General features: G+C 38.9%; 1 protein-coding gene across 8 annotated transcripts in view; it reads left to right on the top strand.

Moving 5' to 3' along the window:
- The window catches only part of LOC145350939 (echinoderm microtubule-associated protein-like 6), a 394,618-nt gene that overhangs the window by 274,589 nt on the left and 97,128 nt on the right, over window positions 1-22,901 (top strand). For 7 of the 8 annotated variants that reach the window (XM_080200440.1, XM_080200441.1, XM_080200439.1 and 4 more), the window contains 2 exons: window positions 2,500-2,701; window positions 14,036-14,162. In XM_080200440.1, coding sequence (XP_080056566.1) covers window positions 2,500-2,701; window positions 14,036-14,162 — 329 coding nt within the window. Of the gene's footprint in view, window positions 1-2,499; window positions 2,702-14,035; window positions 14,163-15,861; window positions 15,886-16,815; window positions 17,318-22,901 lie in introns of those variants that run through there. The other variant, XM_080200446.1, reaches the window with a different exon arrangement.

The raw sequence follows: 22,901 nt of genomic DNA, 5'->3' as shown, positions 1-22,901 counted from the left end.
CCTGATTTGTGGTTCACCATGCTAGTCCCCCCCCCCCCTTTTAAAATCTGTTGCCTACGAAAAGCAAAATTGCATAATATTACAAAGTCACAGAAACAGACATCTGTTCATTTTGTTCCTCGTTGTCAGCTTTCCTTCAGTAAAGTTCTTGGTCCAAATATATTCCCACTTTGCATCTGTTGGAGATGATTTACAATCGCTGAATACCTCCTCACTCCCAGTGTATCTCTTCCACCAAGTTCGCCGATGGGGAGGTCTATCTAGAAAGGTAGGAGAATTGAATTTTGTAAAGCAGGTGGTCTGTTAAGAGAACTGCCTGATGTCTGGCAGTGATGTTACGAACTTGCACAATTTTTGACTGACACAATCAATGCATCACACATGTAACAGACTGTCCTGGCACAGTGGAAAAGGGTATATGTAATTTCTATTCTGAAATTTGTCACCTGCCAGCATTGACAACCTGAACCCTATCATTCTAATTGTTCATTTCTCCAAAGTTGCAGAACACTTTATAACAAAATGAACAATGGAGACAATGCAGAACAATTCCAGTTTGGAAACATCAAAGACATGTCAATTTCAAATTGCTTGTTTAATATCCTGCTCACAATGCATGAGCATATTGATATGCGGAATCACAGGCTGCTTATAGACCTCTCCAAAGTATTCGATCACATCGATCACACAATTGCCGTCTCAAGTTCCTACAAATGGGAGTTGATTCATCTCATGTTTCTTAGATAAGCAATATCATTTCAAATTTTGAAAAACATTTTAATTTCACAATTTCACCAATAAACTACCCAAGTGGATATGCATTTATGCTGGATTTCCGCAGGGAACTAAGACGGGATCCACTGTTTTACTTGTTCCAATTAACGATGCCAGCTAAAACGATATCGACACTGACATTCACTACTTCAAATACGATAAGGTACTGATGGTTATTGAAAAGTTGCTTCGTCATACTGAATCTCACATGCCAGCCTGGCCTTGAGCAACATCACAATTGGTCTGTGTACAACGGAACTCGCCTTAACCCCATTAAGTGCACGTTCGTTGATCTCGCTCCAAACAAACAGCGTTTAACCAATCTGTCACAGAATGACATCATGATCCAACATCATAACACTGTCAAATTGTTGGGTATATTTAGCCAGTCAGATCTAACATGGGATGTGCACATCAGACCTATTGTTAAATGATCTAACAGCCGTCTGTACTTGCTGTGGAAGCTGAAACACCACTCCTTCTAAAGCGATGATCTTATAACCATTTTCACATCTTTTATACGTCCCATATTGGAATACCAGGTAACTATGTGGTTCAGCAGAATCATAGAGCAACAACGTAAAGCCATCAATTGTGTTCGGAAAAGGGCTTGCAAAGTCATTCTTGGTCCTAATTACCACCATTAATCATAATCTTGCATAATTGTTGTCTGGAGACAATCAAGAATGGACAAAATCAATTCTGCCATTCTTTTGTAGGATAGCTGCCGCAGTCCAAACTTCGCTACTTGTTACCTGAAGACAGATCTCACACTGGCTACCAGCTACGTTAACTAAGATATAAAAGAACAAGATTTAAGAATAGTTCAATGCTATATCTCATTTACATAATCAACTTTACTGATTGTATAACTTTGAACCTTGATAATGTAAAGATCTGCAAAATCTAATGAGTTTATTTTAATCTGTTCCTTCTATGATTTTTATATTTTAATTCTAATGACTAATGGTAAAATTTAGCTCAGTTCAGCCCTTGGTTATGACTGAAATTGATTTGTAAATAAATAAACCTTAAACTTTAAAGAAAATGGAATTATTGATGAATCATGGCTAACACCAGAAAATAAGCAGACCTATCTAATATTAAACTAACTGCATATCATCTGTATATTAATATAACCATAACTCTTAAAATTGCACAATTATTGGTCAAAAAGTATACTCATAAAATAAAATTTGAATAATAGAATTGCATAACCCCCAAACTTCCTCATTTACAAAACAGAAATTACATATACATGATGGGCACACACAACATCAATAATAATGTCCTGATCCTGTTTGAATATAACACCTAATCTATGGTGTCTTATTATTTTTTGTCCAAGGGAAAAGAAAAAATAAATTCTTAGTAGTTTTTGCCAGAAGGATAAAATGGCACCTCACTTTGTGGGACATTGCTCTTTCTTTTAACTTCTTACAACAGCTAGTTATACAATCGTGATAGTAGAAGAGTGTTAGTAAGCAAAAAAAATTGTCCAAAGAAAACAACTTTCTATTGATTCACTTCTCTATTTTTGAATGCAATAAAAATTATGGTCCAGTATTCTGGAAAAAAATTATTAAAATTATCAACAAAAAAGTTGTGTCAAAAGTAATATCTAATTGTGGTATAGTGCCCATACTTCTGTATTATAAGTGTTTAGGTAAATGAAGTCATAATAGCCACATCCCTAACTAAAAATGTGACTGATTTGTTTTCCAGGGCCGATATGCAAAGTTTAAAAAGTATGTGGGCCACAGTGCACATGTGACTAATGTGAGGTGGGCACAGGATGACAGCTTGTTGCTTACAGTGGGTGGTGCTGACACTGCTTTGATGATATGGAATTTGGAAACTGATGGAAACAGGGACAACAAGCCAATGGACAGTGAAGAGTCTGACACCGACACAGATGAGGATGGAGGTAGACAGAAAAGCTATTAATAACTTGAGCCTTTTCTTACCCAGTGTTCTACTAGTTTTGAAATCATTAATTACTTTGATCTTTGTAATAAATTTAAATTTTACAGAATTATCTAGATGTCCGGCTGGACGCCAGCAATAAATTGGGTGAATGGGATCAAAGGTTATGGGGAAAAAGCAGGATTAGGCTATTGAGTTGAATGGTCAACCATGATCATAATGAATGGCAGAGCAGACTCAAAGAGCCAATTAGCCTCCTCCTCCTCCTATCTTCAATGTTAATACCACTTTCACCCGGGTGTAAATACAAAATTGCCACTGTCACCAAACTGCACTCTTCCTTTTCTAACAAATTGGTTTCAAACCTTTTTTGATGAAGCATAACGCTGTGGTGCATGCTAATTTGTTTGAACCTTATGCACCATTTCAACTTTCAGAAAGGCACCCCATTTGTTGGCCAGCATTCCAGGTGGGAGGTTATTTAGTTATGCAAATAGGGATTCCGTGCTTGTTGTAGAACCCTTGCACTGCAACTTTCGAAGAAGAATGAATAAAATTTGCATAGTGCATATCTGTCGTATTTTACCAAGCATCAAGAAACCTGCCTCCTCTTAACCTGCCAGAGAGCTAAATGGACTGGCTCACCCCATGGTTGAAATGTATTAATGTTTACGGGGGCCAGAATTACATTCTGTCTCAGCAATGGGTTTTTAGGGTGTGTCTGTGCCTCCTTTGCCTTCCCTACCCTCCCTTCCCTAGAACACCTTGAACTTACCTGGGCCTGCAGTGCCCAGCCTTAGGCTCTAAAGTCTTCCTGAACTCCTTCTTCTATCGATTACAATGCTGTTACTGTAGGTACTGGAGAGTTGCTGGCCATTCAGGTGCATGAAATGGCTGTAGGGCACAGAATCAGGAAGTGAGACACTACCATCCAAAAAATTCAGGCGAAGGAGTTAGGGACATTTCCTTTATTGTAGAAGAAACAATGTTATGTCTTTTTGTTCACTCTTTATTGAATGTTCATGTTAGTGTCCAGTGGTGTGTTCACCATTCTGTGGGACATGGCTGAACTTGCAGGCTCAGGTAGGTCTTTCTTTTATGCAGTAATAAAGACGTTGTCCAAGATCAAGTAGAGGATGAACTGTGATCTAATTGATGGAAGAGCAAGCTCAAGAGGCCAAATGGCCTACTGCTCCTGTTTCCTATGTTCCTGTGTTCCTACAAGATCATTCTTGGCAGAGATAATTGAAATGTTGTAGGTGAACTTGGAGCCCTGTAAAGACTGTACCAGCTAACACCCTGAAATGGACGCATATTTGGACAGTACTGACATCATCCTTTAGGCCTGTCATTTTCCTACCTATACTGACTGTTCCCACTACCTGTCCATCGCACTCAAGAAACCAGGCCCTCCTCATTTCACTCCTCTGTGCCTGCAATCCCATCTTCTGTCTTTCCTTAGAACCCTCTTTCACTCCACCATATCCCCCAACTCCACTCAACACATACCCCTTTACCACTGACTCATCTTTACCAGTCCTGAGTTTTCATTCAAGTTGCCATTCTCTGCTCCCCTTCCTTGTGTCATTGGATTCAACAAAGAAAAGCACAGACCTCACTACACAAACCCAACTGGTGCACAGTACCCTATAAACAAACGTGAAGCAAGTGCAATGAGATTCTGATGTGCCATTGACTTTATCTTGAAGGTAAGACTTCATTTAACAAGTTGATACTAATGAATATTCATATCATACATTACAAATACAAACCCATCCTCCCGCCCCACAGGCTGGTGTGAGGCCTAATGCACCGTAAACATGCCAGAGTTTATCTCTGCATCTCAACCTGTTATTGGAAAATCAATTTCGCAACTTACCTAATTTAGTCGCCCTGTATGCCATATTTCTTGCACTTGTGGTCACCATAAAGTGTCACTCATGGTTTTGGAGAGGGAAAGCAGTTTTGAAGGAAAAGGTTCATGCAAAATCAAATTGCCTCCGAATATCAATGGTCTATTATATTGTACTTAAAATGCTTTAAATTGAGCATTTCCGGGAGAATGAACAGGGAACACAGAGCAGGACAAACTGCTAAAAGGAGGAGGTAGAGAAAAGGGATAAGGGCTCTCAGTAAGTGTCAGCTTGGTTGGAGATAAGAAATAGCAAAGAAAGTAAGTCACTGGTGGGAATATATGGACCCTCAAACAGTAGCTACCCTCTAGGAAAATGTAAATATCAAGAATTAATAGGAATTTGTAAGAAAGGACTGCGATAAACATAGGCGATTTTAATTTTTATATAGATCAAACAAGACAGATTTCGAAGGTAACTTGAAGGTGGGTTCATGGAGTGTACTGAAGACAGTTTCTTGGAACAATATGTTATGGCATAAGCAATCTATTTAGACGTGGTAATGTGTAATGAGAACGATTAATTAAAGACTTCATAGTAAAGGATCCTCCAAGAAGAATGTTCATCTTAGAATTTCACATTCAGTTTGAGGGTGAGAAACTGGAGTATAAAACTGGAGTCTTAGATTTAAATAAGGCAATTACAAAGGTATGAAAATAACATTGGTTAAAGCAGACTGGGAAAATAGGTTAAACTATAAAATGGTGTATAAGCAATGGCAGACATTTAAGGAGATATTTCATATCTCTTAGCAAAGATATATTCATTTGAGAAAAACATTACTCTACGAGGAGGCTAAACCATCCATGGCTAATTAAGGATGTTAAGGATGGTATCAAATTAAAAGAAAATGTGTATAATGCTGTGAAAATGTGCCAGAAGATTGGGAAAATTTTAGAAACCAGCAAAGAATGACTAGAAAACAAAGGAAGAAATTAGAATATTAAAGTAAACTAGCAAGAAATATAAAACAGAGAATCAGAGTTACTTGAAGTATACAAAAAGGAAGAGAGTAGCTGAAGCAAACAGTGATCTCTTATGTTGGAAGATTACAACCATTGCACCCATTATCTCTAAGGAATTAATAATGGGAAGGAAATGGCAGAGACTTTGAACAAGTATTTTGTATCCTAGGAGTAGTAGAAAACAAAGGAGCAAAAGGGATGGAGGAATGTAAGACAATAGCTATAATGCAAGAAAAAGTATTGGGAAAGCCCATGGCACTGAAGGTTGACACGTCCCTTGGACCTGATGGCCTGCATCCTAGCGTCTTAAAGAATTGATAGTAGAGATAATGGATGCAATGGTTATAATCTTCCAACCTTCCCTAGATGCTGCATGGTAGCACAGTGGTTAGCAGTGCTGCTTCACAGCCCCAGGGACCTGGGTTCAATTCCCGGCTTGGGTCACTGTCTGTGTGGAGTTTGCACATTCTCCTCGTGTCTGCGTGGGTTTCCTCCGGGTGCTCCGGTTTCCTCCCACAGTCCAAAGATGTGCGGGTTAGGTTGATTGGCCATGCTAAAAATTGCCTCTTAGTGTACTAGGATGCTTAGGTTAGAGGGATTAGTGGGTAAAATATGTAGGGATATGGGGGTAGGGCCTGGGTAGGATTGTGGTTGGTGCAGACTCGATGGGCCGAAGGACCTCTTTCTGTACTGTAGGGTTCTGTGATTCTATGGTTCTATGCTGGAAAAGTTCCAGTAGATTGGAAAACTGCCAATGTAGTGCCCCTATTAAAGAAAGGAGGGAAACAGCATGTAGCAAACCATAAAGCAGTTAGCCGACCATTTAGCTTTGGGAAAACACTAGAATCGATTATTAAGGAAATAGTACCAGGACATTTAGAAAATCATTAACAAGAGCCAAAATTATTTTATGAAAGGGAAATTGTGTTTGACAAATTTATTAGAATTCTTTGAGGATGCATCAAGTACAGTGAATAAAGGGGAGCCAGTAAATGTAGTTTATTTGGATTTCCAAAGGCATTCGGTAAGGTGCCACGTAAAAGATTATTGCCCAAGATAAACTGCCCATGATGTTTGGTGTAATATATCAGCATTGGTAATGATGAAAAAAGAGACAATCCAAAAAGGTGTTTCATCTTGCTTTCATCAGAAGATCTTTGCAAGAATACCAAACTTTGGGACATAAAAACTAGAAGCAGGAGTAGGCCATTTGGCCCTTCGAGCCTACTCTGCCATTCATTTTGATCATGGCTGATCCTTGAATTTAATATCCTGATTCCCCCTTGCCCCCTCCAAATCCCTTGATCCCTTTAGCCCCAAGAGCTACATCTAATTTCTTCTTGAAAGCAGCCACATTTTGGCATCAACTCCATTCTGTGGAAGTGAGTTCCACACATTCACCATCATCTGAGTGAAGAAATTTTCCACACCTCAGTTCTAAAAGATTTACTCTGTATGCTCAAACTATGACCTTTAGTTCTGGAATCCCCCATTATTGGGAACATTCTTTCTAAATCTACCCTGTCTAACCCTGTAAGAACTTCATAAGTTTCTATGAAATCCCCCTTCACTCTTCTAAACTCCAGTGAATATAATCCTAACCACCTTAGTCTCTCCTCGTATGACAGACCTGTCATCCCAGGAATCAGCCTGGTAAACCTTCGCTGTACTCCCTCTATAACAAGGACATCCTTCCTCAGATAAGGATACCAAAACTACGCACAGTACTCCAGATATGGCCTCACCAATGCCCTATACAATTGCAGCAAAACATCCCCATTCCTATACTCAAATCCTCTCATTATGAAGGCCAACATACCATTTGCCTTCTTTACTGTCTACTGTATTTGCGTACATGCTTTCAGTGACTGATGTGCTAAAAGAGTGGGGGTAAATGGATGTTTTACTGGTTGGCGATCAGTGATTAATGGTGTGCCTCAGGGATCAATGTTGAGACCTCAACATAGATGATTTGGAGTTGTGCACCAAGCGTAGTTGTTAAAATTTGCAGAGGACGGTGATAGACTGTATCCTTTTGCAGACTGATTGAGCAAGGGTCTGGCAGATGGAGTACAATGTTTGTAAATGTGAGGTCATCTATTTTGGTAGAAAAAACAGCAAAATGGACTATTATTTAATTGGTAAAATATTGCAGTGTGCAGCAGTGCAGAGGGATCCGGGTGTCCTTGTGCATGAATCACAAGGAGGTGCAGCATGTCAATAAGAAGGCAAATGGAATTTTGTCCTTCATTGCTAGAAGGATGGAGTTTAAAAACAGCGAGGTTATGTTACATAGGGTGCTGGTGAGGCCACACCTGGAGTACTGTGTACAATTTTGGTCTCCTTACTTGAGAAAGGATATACTGGCACTGGAGGGGGCGCAGAGGAGATTCACTAGATTGATTCCAGAGTTGAGAGGGTTGGCTTATGAAGAGGGACTGAGTAGACTGGGGCTATACTCATTGGAATTCAGAAAAATGAGGGAAGATGTTATAGAAACATATAAGATTATATTTTTAAGGCAAGGATAGATAAATTTTTGAACGCCAAAGTAATTAAGGGTAATGATGAGCGGGCGGGTAAATGGAGCTGAGTCCACAAAAAGATCAGCCATGATCTTATTTAATAATGGAGCAGGTTCGAGGAGCCAGATATAAGCAGTAGAGTTGACCGTGGAGAACCAGTGGATGTGGTTTATTTAGACTTTCAAAAGGCTTTCAACAAGGTCTCACATATCAGACTACTATGTAAAGTTAAAGCACGTGGAATTGCAGATAATGTCTTGAGATGGATAGAAAGCTGGTTAGCAGATAGGAAGCTGCTAACTAGTTCTTATGTTCCTATGTTCTTATGTTCTTATGCATAAGGGTTCCAAAGTCTTGTTGAGTATCCACCTCTCTCAATTTACACCCATTCAAGTAATAATCTGTCTTTCTAATTGCTACGAAAGTGGATAACCTCACATTTATCCACATTAAACGGCATCTGCCATGCAGATGCCCATACACTTAGTCTGTCCAAATCACACTGAAGCATCTCTGCATCCTTCTCGCACTCATCCTCCCACCCAACGTTGTATCATCTACAAATTTGGAGATGATGCTTTCAGTACCCTCTTCCAAATCATAATGTATAATGTGAGCAGTTGCACAGAAAGCACAGATCCCTGTGGAACCCTAGTAGTCACTAACTGCCAATCAGAAAAAGACCCATTTATGCCAACTCTTTGCTTCCTATCTGCTAACCAGCTTTGTATCCATCTCAAGAGATTATCTGCAATTCCATGTGCTTTAACTTTACATAGTAGTCTGTTATGCGAGACCTTGTTGAAAGCCTTTCGAAAGTCTAAATAAACTACATCCACTCTATGGTCCACTCCATGGTCAACTCTATTGCTTATATCCTCAAAAGATCCCAATAAATTCGTCATGCCTGATTTCCCTTTTGTAAATCCATGCTGATTTTATCTGATTATACCACTGCCTTCCAAATGCTGAGTTATGAAATCCTTGGTAATAGACTCTAGCAACTTCCCCAGTATCAATGTTAGGCTCATTGGTCTATAGTTCCCTGTTTTCTCTCTACCTCCTTTTTTGAATAGTAGGCTTACATTAGCTACCCTCCAATCTGTCGGAATTATTCCAGAGTCTAAAGAATTTTGGAAAATAACCACCAATGGATCTACTATTTCCAGGGCCACTTCCTTAAGTACTGTGGGATGAAGATTATCAGGACCTGAGGATTTACCCACCTTCAATCCCATCAATTTCTCCGAAATACTTTCTTTATTTATGCTGATTTCCTTCAGCTCCTCACTAAAACATGTTTCTCTTAGCACTCCTGGTATATTATTCATGTCTTCCTTTGTGAAGACTGAAGCAAAGTACAAATTTAATTCTTCGGCCATTTCTTTATTTTCCATTATGAATTCTCCCGTTTCCAACTGTAGGGGGACTGCATTCGTTTTTGTCAATCTTTCTCTTTTTACATATCTATAGAAACTTTTACAGGCAAGTTTTTATGTTCCCCTCAAGCTTACTTTCATATGTCATTTTTCCCATCTTAATCAATCCTTTGGTCCTCCTTTGCTGAATTTTAAACTGCTCCCAATCCTCAGGCCTATTGTTTTTTCTTGACAATTTCTATGCTTCTTTTTTGAATCTGATACTATCTTTAATTTCTCTTGTAAGCCATGGTTTGGCCACAATTCCCTTACCACTCTTGCATCAAACAGGAATAAACAACTTCTGGAGTTTACCTATTCATTCTTTAAATGCCTGCCATTGTCTATCTAGTGTCTTTCCTTTCAGTAATGTTTTCTGTCCATCATGGCAAATTCATGCCTCATACTACCTTAGTTACCTTTAGTGATATTCAGGACCCTGGTCTCAGAATCAACTATGTCATTATCTACCTTGACAAGTAATTCTACCCCAAGGGTTCTCTCACAACTAGATTGCCAACTAATCCTTTCTTATTGCACAACACCCAGCCCAAGATGGTCTGCTCCCTTGTTGGTTCCTCAATATGTTGCTCCAGAAAACCATCCTGTATGCACTCCAGAAATTCCTCCTCTATCGTACTAACTTGACTCACCCAATCTATATCCAGATTAAAGTCGCCCATAATCACAATGTTCCTTTAACACATGCGTCTCTGATTTCCTGTTTAATGTTTTTCCCAACATTTACCATGACAGTTTAGTGGTCTGTATACCACCCCCACCAATGTTTTCTTCCCCTTGTTGTTTCTTAACTCGATCCATACAGATTCCATATCATCTAGGCTAATGTCTTCCCTCAAAATCATGTCAATAGCATCTGTAATCAACAGTGCAACTCCATCACCTTTTCCTTACCGTCTGTCCTTTATAAACACTGAATAGCCCTCAATGTTTAGTTCCCATTTTTGCCTACCTTGGATCCATGTCTCCATAATGCCAATTATATCATACCTGTTTACATCTATCTGTGCAACTAATTCATCCATTTTGTTTCGAATGCTCTGAGCGTTCAGGTACAAAACCTTAAGATGGGGACTTTTAACATTTATTTTCCCTTCCTATTTTTCACTTTGTGTTCATCTGACTCTGATCCTTGATTTCTCTGCCTGTCATTCCTCACACAAACACACATAATCCGCCCCTGTCACTTCACACACACACACACACACACACACATTTCCTTAGCCTCCTGAGAAAGTAGAGGCATTGGAGGGCTTTCTTAACTATAGCATCTGCATGGAGAGACCAGGACAGGTTGTTGGTGATCTGGACACCTAAACACTTGAAGCTCTCGACCATTTCTTCTTCAACCCCATTGATGTAAACAAAGGCATGCCCTCCACTATGCTTCCTGAAATTGATGACCATCTCCTTCATTTTATTAACATTGAGGGAGTGATTATTGTCATTGCACGAGTTCATCAGATTCTCTATCTCTTTCCTGTACTGTGTCTTGGCATTATTTGAGATCCGACCCACAAAGGTGATGTCATCAGCAAACTTGAAAATCGAGGTGGAGGGAAATTTGGTCATATAATCAAAGGTAGGAAGTGCAGGAAATGTTTCCAGCTGCAGTTCCTGGAAGCCCTTGTTTTGGAGATGGAGTGGCGGCTGGGGACGCTATGGAGCATCCGTGAGGTGGAGAGTATTGTGGATAGTACGTATAGAGAGGTGGTCACACCACAGGCTCAGACTCCATAGGCAAGAAGGAAGTGGGTGACCATCTGACACAGCAAGAGAGTAGGCAGGCAGTACAGGAATCTCCTGTGGCTATTCCCCTGCAAAACACAGGTATATCCGGAGGGGCGGTGTGTGTGTGTGTGTGTGTGTGTGTGTGTGTGTGTGTGTGTGTGTGTGTGTGTGTGTGTGTGTGTGTGTGTGTGTGTAGTGACGGGGGCGGATTATGTGTGTTTGTGTGAGGAATGACAGGCAGAGAAATCAAAGATCAGAGTCAAATGAACACAAAGTGAAAAATTAAGGGGAGCTTACCCCTTTAAACTTTTGAAAGATGTTTTGTTTCAAATTATATCCAATTCTCTAGGGCTCTTCATTTTTGCTCCTTGTTACTAGTGAATATAACCTTTACAAACTATAAACCACAGACATTACCTCTGAGATTACATATGATAAAATTGTGAAATACTTACCCAACTTTTCTACTTAACAATCAGTTCTTTCCCTTGTGTCCTCTACCACTGCAGCAGGGCAAGACCACACATTGTTTGTCCTCCTCACAGTGCCCTTTTTTCGGTTGGAGGAGGAGGGAGGGAAACACTAATGTAGTGTTTCAGGTTTAACTGCTTCTTGACACCAGTTCTTCCTCTATCCAGTGTAGTCAGGGTGACTGCAGCGACTTCTCTCAGAATGCTCCGTGATGAAGCCTCTGTGCTACCTCTGCTGGATTCCTTCTCCTGTTTGTCTCCGGAAGGAAAAGAACAACAATTTATACTTCATGTGGAGAGGATGCTGTTTGATCCTCTTTTAAGGTCAAATCAAATAAACAAACTCAAACTAAATTAAGACAAAATAAAAGGGGCAGCTCCCCAAAAGGAAGGGGAATAGCCTGAACAAAAACAAAAGTACAAAGGAAACTTAAGACACATCAAATTAAAATGTGATTATTCAGGTCAGTAATGCACCCCATCCCCTGCGGTGCCCAGGGAGCATGAAAGGCGTCGACTGTGCCCTCGGACACCGCATGCTTCCTCTCCAGGGCCGCGAACATAGCCACAGTAAAGGGGCAGGATGCTGCTTGGTTGACTAGTGGAATCTCGTAGAGGAATTGCCTGATTTGAATTTAAACAAAAGCTTCTCAGTTAACTGTTTCCAATCCATTCTTCATGGCAATGCCTCTATCAATTATGGGGCAGCCCTGCTCTGAATTCCAGGCTTCTGGCTCTGCTTTAACTGTGGGAGTTCTGTGATCTCTCCCACTGCACTGTCAGTACTAATAGCAACCACAGTAATGGTTGCCATGGTTAATTTAAATTAGGTTTGCACGTGAGTTGTCGTGCTCTGTTTCCACTCCTGCAGCCATTAATTGGCAGCTAAACTTTCTCCACATCAATTAATGGCCCATCCCATGAAACTCAGAGCTAATTCCTGTTTCCCACTGAGTGGCCCTGTTACAAAATCTAGCTCTATTGAACAAGCAAAAGTAGCTACGCATTAAGAAAATAACGTGCATCTTTTGTGAAATGGTAGATAGACAGTATTTAAAATGTAAATTTGTAAATCAAGCAGTTTTTGGTTTGAATAAAATGTATAAATAATGGGTGGAGTTCTCCCCCAAAAATTCAGAATGCCGAATTCACGTAAAAACTGGAGTAAATCCTGATGCTCCCACCCCAGTCCCAACCTCCCCACCCTGCAGCCCTGATCCCACCTTCAACCCCGATGGCCAGCCCCACTGCTGTTCTCCATCCCTCTGCCTATGATCCCAAATATAGAGTGGCAGCAGGACCTGCCATCAATCACCCCCAGAGACCCACATCCCATTAAGCCCTAGCCCTGCCTCTTTGGCAGTGCCTAATGCCTGGTGGGCATTGCCACTTTGCTCTTTGGCCAGTGCCAGGAGATCAGGCTTGCACTGTGAAGCTGGCAATACCTAGGAGCACTTCTCTTACCCCCAACCTCCTGAAAGCTGTCCTTCACTCCAGAAGGGTCAGGCTACCAGCTCCCTGCTGGTGGGGAGTTGTTGCAAATCCTCACTGGCGTGAAACACTCCTGATGAGAGGGGAGACTTTAGCAGGCCCATTGACTTCAGCCCCGGGCCCACTAATGATATGTGAATGGCGATTTAAATAATTTATTCAGCTCCGTGCTGATTTCTGGTGAGGGATGAGGGGGCCCCACTGCCAATCTGCAGTCGGGATTGTGGGCAGAGGGAGAGAAGGGACTGATTGGGATGTGAAGGGGGGTCTGCCTGCAGTGGAGGGGAGGGGGCAGGGGGCAGGGGGCAGGTGTTGGGTCAATACTGCAGAGGGGGAATTGGGACTGCCAGGGGAAGTGGGAGGACCAGAGATTGGGGAGGCCGGGGGGGGGGCGGGGGTAGATGCAGGCCTGGAGACGTCCAGGAGGCCAGCAATCGGATGGGTGGGGGGATTGGAGGGGCAGCATTGCAGTGACATGGGGCTGGAGCAATCGGGAGGCTGGCAGTGCGGGGCTACTGCGCATGTGCCAATCTCTATTCTGACAGATCGGCGCATGCGCAGAGGCCCACACAGCACTATGCTGTCAGCCTCTTGGGCAAGAATAGACCATGCCCATTGCTTTTTACTAGTGCTTGGAGTGTGCGAGATTCATTTTGAAAATCCTAAAAAAAAAGCAGGATTTACTCCAGTTTTTACGCAAATTGTTTTGGGAGAATCCCAGCCATTATTTGAACATAAAATGGTAAAAGAGTACTTTTCCAATTCAATTGCAACAAAAACATTAATTCTGCATTTTTCTAGGATATGACAGTGATGTTGCAAAAGAGAAATCCATTGATTACACAACCAAGATTTATGCAGTTAGTATCAGGGAGATGTCAGGCACAAAGCCACATCTTCAACCAAAAGAAGTCTCAACAGAAGAAAGGTACATTATTGATATGATTGCTTTAAAAAGCATCTTTATTGGCAGTACTAATTACATCTTATTAAGACTAATGAACTCTCATTTTTTTTGTTACACTTTAGTTTAGATTTTATTCCTAATCTTAGTGCTGAATTTCATAAAATGTACATATGTATTTTGCATAGAAAACTCAGCATAAGTTAAAAAAACCTTTTGGATACTGTAACAGTTTGAACACTTGTAGAATGTAAGTAATAACTGTATTAAAGCTTCATCATATTGTGATACTTAAGGTATATAAACAAAGTTCTTCCTTTCAGGGTATTCCAAGACCTATTGCATAAAATCAAAAGTTACTCAGCATACTTAACATTATTCTTCATCATCTCTTTAGGGGTTTGATAGGAAGTAACTGTGTCAGAATCAGAAGTTAGCCATTTAGGACTAAGAATTTTTTTCACACAAAGCATTGTGAAGTTTTGGAATTATCCACTAAACAATGCTGTGAGTGCTTAGTCATAATTTACCTCTATTAGCCCATGAAAATAATATTAGCTTTGCCATATCTAACATATTACTGTAATATTGGATGAACCTAAAGAGCAAAGTAATAATCAGAGAAAACATTTATGCAAAGGTGCAAGTTAAAGGGGATCATTAAAAATGGATGTCACAATATGGGGTTAAAATTTCAACAATTTAACAGCCTCAGAAAAATATGAACCTTTGAAATTATTTGGCAAGGGATAGGTACTAAGAAAGAATCGGGGAAAAAAGAAGGAAAAGGAAATCCTAGCAACAGAAATTATTCTTCAAAAATGTGATAAAGGAACCCAGTGAACTAAATTCCCTGTTTGACTGCTGAAATCAAGGTGATGTCCTATAAAATGAACATAAGATTGGTAGCTCTCTATGTCAATTCACAATGTTTACTAGAAGTTAATACTCCATTTTGCTTACCATGAGGTGTAGCAAAGTTTTAGGTCACATCACACTTACTGACCGTGCAAATGCCAGTCCTATGCTGTTTGACAGCTATAAATATCCTTGGATTAGTTGCCATAATTCTGCACTGTCTTTCTGCTAGCCAAGACGCTAAGGAGACAAATTTCCATTTCAAAATTTGCAGAAATGCTTGATGTCTCGGCCACTTTAGAATTCTATTTTCATAAGCAGAAAGCACATTTTAAAAATTTCTGACAAAGATGGTTCCAAATATTTTTATTATTCCTGGATAATGGATGGAAAAATCATCCTGAGTTCCTGTTAGTTTAATTGTTTTTCAGTGAATTCGGCTGTAAGTTATGCTTGTGTGAGCATCAGATGACCTTAGGCTGTGATGGCCTCTCAGTTGAATAATTTGACATCATGCATGCTCTTGGTTATGCATGATAAATGGTGTCTTGGGTGAGGTACTGGATCATGCAGATGAAACCATATCTTTACATGAATTAGCACTTACAAGAGAGAAGAGGAGAAAATTGAAATATACCATGCTAATTGTATAAAGAGAATATAAGGAAGTGTCATATTCTTTGGTTTTTGGGGAGGAAATAAGAGTCTTATTTATGGAAAATTTCAATATTCCCAAACATTGTATAAAAGTGACCTTAAATGTTTTCCAATGAAATAGATTTAAGTAGTCTTGGAATAATTTTGTCCATGGTAATTTGAAGGTAATCATTTTTTGTTTCATTTTGCTGCTTAAATGAATTGACAGTATTTTTAATGAAAAAGTTTTAAGGTCAGTTACTAAACCACTATTTTGCTGTGATGTGATTTAAAGTATACTTAGCTGAATATTTTTCCACTGTTGCATTTGAATTCTATTCAAACAGCCCCCCTCACAACAAATCTGTCTACTCTTTTGGTCTGACAGTTTTGCTGAATGGAATGTTTTGAATGGAATACTATATAGTAGTATGTGAAAGTAATGCAGTAGTTAACTCCTTTACAGCATGCTATAGAATATTGGATATCAGTAAAATTCATAGTTTTTTGTTACATTTAGATTATCTCTATGTTGCTGCTCTGCTGTTCTTCAATCAGCATTCAAATTAATCTGCTGACCACATTTTGACTGTTAATATTTCAGTTAGTATTTTGCCTGAATACAACTCTCTGACATTTGTAATATAAAAATAGTATTCAACAATAAATAAAGGAATGAGTCATATCCAAGTTGAAGATCTACATAAATATGTTTCTCTGCACTGATTTAGAATAAACTATACCTCATCTGCAAGTATCATTTTACAAAACTCAAAAGAATTTCAAGTATCGTGCTACAACAATGCGAACATTTAATACTTATGAACACACTTAACATAGCAATAATGCCATCAAACTATTTTGTAATGTGGCCTAAGCACACTGATTAAAATGTTGATATCTGACTCCTGCAGGCACAGGTTTGAATATTCCCAGCACTAGCTAACACTAGATCTAAGCTGTCTTGCCTACTGACTGAATATGTAAGGATGAACAAAATAAATAAAATGATACAAAATGTCTTCCTTGTCTGTTTAGTTATATGATCAGAATGTGAATTTACTGTTGATAAAACAGCAAAGCTGTTAATACCCTCAGTCACTATGCAATTATTTTAAAATCTTGAACAGCTGGTAAGAAACACTTAACATTGTATTATGTTTTAACTTGCTTTCCTTTGGAGGCAGGGAATTGTCAAGTAAGTATTATGTATGCATATATTAAATAAAAGCACATGTATTGTTGTTATTAAAAAAATTCTCTGTGTAACACTATTAGGCATCCCAGTTTTGTCATTAATTATGAGGTGTTTTAGAATTTTTAATGTTTTTTAAGGTTAGTGCATAATTTTATGATCTCCCCAGAGACTTCTAGTTGATAGCTGAAAAAAAGACACTACTTCGCATTCTAAACTTTTACAGTATCAAATGACTAAAAGTGCCGTTGATTACATGCTGTTTTACTTTTTGTGCACAAGTTGTACCTTAAAATACAGAAAGCAATGTTCTTTTTTATACTTATCATACATTGTACTTTCTAGAGAATTATAGTCCTTATAGCAAATAGACTACAATTGCTCCCTGCTTCCATTCCCATATTCCCATTTTATTGAGTAGCAACTTTTAGTGACTGAGGAAAGCATCTGGAGACAGTTTTTGCAGAATTTCTTAAATCCACCACCAGCAGCAAAGCATGTTCCAATTATTCTACTTCTTCCCCCAGCCATGTTAGAATGAATCTGCCAGAATCTATAAATGGCTGCAGGATACATTGCTTCATTTAGAAACTGATCCAATCCACCATCTGGCTATAGTAACTTGCAAAGCCAAGAGTTTTTTCTCTCTTGATGTACAAAACTCCTGCTATCTGTCCGAGATATTCATTGATTTGTAGGAAAGCCTGTAACCTGGTCTAAAAATGCTTCCTTTGTCCTCTTCCCACTGGCAATGTGAAACACATTCACCTTCCATCCAGGTAAAAAAATGCTGATTAGTTATTCTTGCCATCAATTTTTTTTATCATAGAAGATTGCTTTACTTTGTGCTATAAACAGCCTTCTTTTATTTTACATATTTACTGCTGATCATTTGACAAAAGCTAAGGCCTGCATAAGTAAACACTAGGGGCTGATACAAGTAGCAATTTATTAGAACAATTATTTAACTATTCACTATAAATTTGAATATGTAATTAGGCTACCCTTGAATTCATTAAAACAATAAACTTCATATAGCAACAACTTATCTTTATAAAGTGCTTTTTATATATATAATTACGCTAAGGCACATCGCAATCATGGATAACAAAAACAGATTGAAAGTCAGGTAAGGAGATATGAGATTGACCAATTAAAATAGTTGAGTCTTGGCCAGGAGGAGAGAGGTTTGAGAGAGCATTCTAAAGCGTGGAACTGAATCAGCTGAAAACTGCTTCTAAAGTGGACAAAATAGGAATAAGGTCAGAGTTAGAGGAATGGAGCAATAAGTAGGGGATGTGGGATTGGACATGACCACAGAGATACGAATTTCACATGGACATGAAAAGATCTGTACACAACAGAGGAACAAGAGTAGGCTATTTAGCCCCTCGAGTCTGTTCTGTCAATCAATGAGATTATGGGTCATCTGTAACCTAACTCCATATAGCTGCTTTTGGCCCATATCACTTAAAAACTTTGCTTAATAAAAAAAATCTATCTCAGATTTAAAGATAGCAACTGATCTAGTATCAATTGCTGTCTTTGGAAGAGGGTTCCACACCTTTGTGTGGAGAAATGTTTCCTAACATCTTTCCTGAATAGTCTGGCCCTAATTTTTAGACTATGCCCCCTAGTTCTAGAATCTCCATCTAGTGGAACTAGTTTATTTTTATTTATCCTGTCTTTTCCTGTTAATATCTTGAAGATTTTGATCAGATCACCCCTTAATCTTCTAAATTCTGAAGAAATAAGGCCTGATTTGTATAATCTTTCCTTATAACTTAGTCCCTGAAGTCCAGGTATTATTCTTGTAAACCTATGTTGTACTCCCTCCAACAACAGTATATCCTTCTTTAGTTGTGGTGCCCAGGTCTGCGCACAGTACTCCAAGTAGTTCTTACCAGGGTTTTGTAAAACTGTAGCATAACTTCTGTGTCCTTATATGCCAGTCCTCAACTTTATAAAGGCCATCATTTCATTAGCCTTCTTGATTATTTTCTCCACCTGTCCATGTCATTTTGTAGATCATGCACCTGAACCCCCAAGCCTCTTTGGGCATCCTCTGTATTTAATATCATGCCATCTAGAAAATGCCTAGATCTTCTTTGTCCAGAATTGATAACTAACACTTGCTTACATTAAAATCCAGCTGCCAGTTTTGCCCGTTCACCTGGTCTATCAATATCCCTTTGGAATTTTATGCTATCATTTACACTGTCTACAATTCTGCCTAACTTTGTGTCATCAGCAAATTTAATATATGACTTTCTATGCTATTATCTAAATTGTTAATAAATAATGTGAATAATTTGGGTCCTTGTGGGATACCACTAATCATATTCTGCCAATTTAAGTACTTATCCCTACTTTCTGTTGTCTGTCATTCAGCCTATTTCCCAGCCCTGTCAGCAGTTTGCCTTCAATTCAATTTTCATTGAACAAAGTCATTGCAGAATCAACAATATTCTCAAGCTTTATTCTTGAGTGTGAATTTTTATCTTGAGCAAATAAGATGTTAACATAATCTTTAAAATGCAAGAGAATTACATGAAGCAAAAACTTGTGGTTGCGTCTCCAGGACAGAGAAACCTAGGGAACTCTGAGAGATTATAGTTAATCTACAATGTGCTCCTCTACTTTCCTTAACACCTTCTGATGGAATGACACATTTTAGTTCCATTAATTTCCTCGTTATCATTGTTTTACTCACGCAAATTTTATTCAGACTCTGTCCCTGATCCATTATTAATTTCCTTGGGACTTCTGGCAAGCTATCCTCCTTTTCTACTGTAAATACTGAGGCAAAATAATTATTCAATATGTCTGTCATTTCCCCTAAGTCATTGACAATAGCTCCACTTTCAGTCTTTAATGGGCCAACATTGCTCCTGACCACCTGCTTTCCCTTCATGTAACCATAAATTTTTTTCTTGACTTTGATGTCGCTTACAAGTTTCCTTTCATAAGACCTTTGACAAGTTACCACATGGTAGGTTGTTGCATAAAGTTAAATCTCACGGGATCCAGAGTGAGCTATCCAAATGGATACAAAATTGGCTTCAGGATGGTTGTAGAGGGTTGTTTTTTGAACTGGAGGCCTGTGACCAGCAGTGTGCCTCAGGGATCAGTGCTGAGTCCACTGTCATTTGTCATTTATATTAATGATTTGGATGAGAATCTAGGAGGCATGGTTAGTAAGTTTGCAGATGACACCAAGATTGGTGGCATAGTGGACAGTGAAGAAAGTTATCTCCGATTGCAACGGGATCTTGATCAATTGGGCCAGTGGACTGACTGACGAATGGCAAATGGAGTTTAATTTAGACAAATGCGAGATGATGCATTTTGGTAGATTGAACCAAGACAGGACTTACTCAGTTAATGGTAGGAAATTGGGGAGTGTTACAGAACAAAGAGATCTAGGGGTACATGTTCATAACTCCTTGAAAGTGGAATCACAGGTTGACAGAATGTTGAAGAAGGCCTTCAGCATGCTTGGTTTCATTGGTCAGAACACTGAATACAGGAGTTGGGGTGTCTTTTTGAAGTTATACAAGACATTGGTAAGGCCAGACTTGGAATACTGTGTGCAGTTCTGGTCACCCTATTATAGAAAGGATATTATTAAACTAGAAAGAGTGCAGAAAAGATTTACTAAGATGCTACCGGGACTTGATGGTGTGAGTTATAAGGAGAGGCTGGGTAGAATGGGACTTTTTTCTCTGGAGTGTAGGAGGCTGAGGAGATGACTTTATAGAGGTCTATAAAATAATGAGGGGCATAATCGGGTAGATAATCAAGATCTTTTCCCAAAGGTGGGGGAGTCTAAAACTTGAGGGCATAGGTTTAAAGTGAGAGGGGAGGGATACAAAAATGTCCAGAGGGACAATTTTTTCACACAGAGGGTGATGAATGTCTGGAACAAGCTGTCGTCGAGGCAGGTACAATATTGTCTTTTAAAAAGCATTTAGATAGTTACATGGGTAATATGGATATAGAGAGACATGGGCCAAATGTGAGCAATTGGGATTAGCTTAGGGGTTTTAAAAAAAGGGCAGCATGGACAAGTTGGGCCGAAGGGCCTGTTTCCATGCTGAAACCTCTATGACTCATAATCCCTATTAGCAGCTCTTATAAGCAGCTTTGTGGCCCTTTGCTGGTCTTTGTATCTTTCCCATTCAGCAGTATCTGTTTTTTGCATTTTTGTAAGCTTTTTTTTTAAGTTTTATGTTGTCCCTTACTCTTTAGTTGTCCATGACTGTGATTTCTGAGTTAAATATTTCTTTAAACATCTTCCACTGTTCTTCAGTTGTTTTACTCATCAGCAGATTTTCCAGTTTACTGTGGACAGTCTCTGAATCATCACATTAAAGTCATCCTTATCGAAATCTAAAATTTTACAGCTGATTTGTGCTTTTAGCTTTCAAACATTACATTGAATTTGGGCATGTTATGATCATTTGATAAATGTTTATGCACTATTATGTTACTAATTAAGTAACCTAACCTAACTAATTAAGTAAGGAGGAACTTCTTCACTCAAAGGGTGGTGAATCTCTGGAATTCTCTGCCCGTTGAAGTGGTGGAGGCTACCTTGCTAATATATTTAAGTCACGGGTAGGTAGGTTTTTGACAGGCGAGGGAATTAAGGGTTATGGGGAGAAAGCGGGAAAGTGGAACTGATCAACTTCAGATCAGTCATGATCTTATTGAATGGCGGAGCAAGCTCGAAGGGCTAGATAGCCTACTCCTGCTCCTGTGTCTTATGTTCTTATAATTAAATCTGGCTTATTGTTCATTACTAAATCCAATATTGCTCATCCCCTAGGATAAAGATAAAGATTTCAAAATTCAGGATAAAGATTTCAAAATTAAAGGTGGAAAACCATTGTTGGTCAGAGGTGACTGAATTTAGGGCGGAGAGGACAGAGTTGATAGGCATGTGGTAGGAATATGCAACAGTGTTTAAGAAAATCTGAGTTTATCACACTACAGATAGGGGAACAGCATGAAGTACATCAGAGTACTCAAATCTTAAAGTGATAAAGGCAGGAAACCACTGTGGAGCTGAAGTGAGCGATGTTTCAAATGTAGAAGTAAATTATCTTTTTGATAGACAGGGTATGGAGTATAAAGCAATGTTACCAACAACCTGGCTCATCCTGAGATTGATTGGGAATAGGAGTGGCAACAATGGCAATGAAGCAATTGTTCAAGCTGAAAATGATTGTACTGATCTTCTTAAACTGAAGTTGGAAGAATCCTGACTCCTGTAAATATTTGATAGTGGACAAACAGTTAGACAAAAACAAAATAAGGGTCAAGAGAAGTTGTGGAAAGATGGAACTGTGTATTATTAATATACGTGTGAAAGCACATCCCAGATATACAGATATAGAAAATTTCTTTGCATGAACTCTACTAGCTAATGTCCCCCTCAAACATACTCAACATGCTTTCTGCATGCCATTTGCACAGTATCAGTAAGCATTTTGCTATGATCGTCATGGAGGCCAAAAACATGAAAATCAAACTTTCCAAATGACCATAACAGAAAACTTGATGGATAAGATTTCACATTTTTAAAATTTATACTGTAACAATCAAACCCAAAATCAACCTAAATTATATATAAACTACAGATAAATTATGGTCAATTACAAACTATAAGTTACATATTAAATAGCAAATACAAGTAAGACAGATCTCTCAAATTTACTCAGCAGTCCACTCAGCATATATGTCATCAATCTCAGTTCCAAATTCCTTCAAAACCTGTTTTCCTCGCAAAGAATTCCAGCTCCTCCTCTTCTAGGATTTAGCCTGATCCCTAGCCAACAACAGTCTACAACCAACCCATGTTCCATGGGCATGATCTTCACCAAAATGACACATCTCATTTTGCATTAACTTAACTTCAATTTAATTTTGAATTAGATAACTATACCTCAGGAATTGTTACTTTGACTAAATGTACTTGTCATAAAAGAAGCTGCCTGTTGTTTGTTCTTGAATATTTTTAAATGGAATGTTATTTAAAGATTTGGTATTATTCAACATTTTTCTTTCCA

This window comes from Carcharhinus amblyrhynchos, chromosome 12 (genome assembly GCF_965287045.1).
Source record: "Carcharhinus amblyrhynchos chromosome 12, sCarAmb.v2.hapA, whole genome shotgun sequence".
NCBI classification, from domain to species: domain Eukaryota; kingdom Metazoa; phylum Chordata; class Chondrichthyes; order Carcharhiniformes; family Carcharhinidae; genus Carcharhinus; species Carcharhinus amblyrhynchos.
The sequence above is the reverse complement of the archived record's forward strand: the minus strand, read 5'-3'. Positions and strand labels throughout refer to the sequence as shown.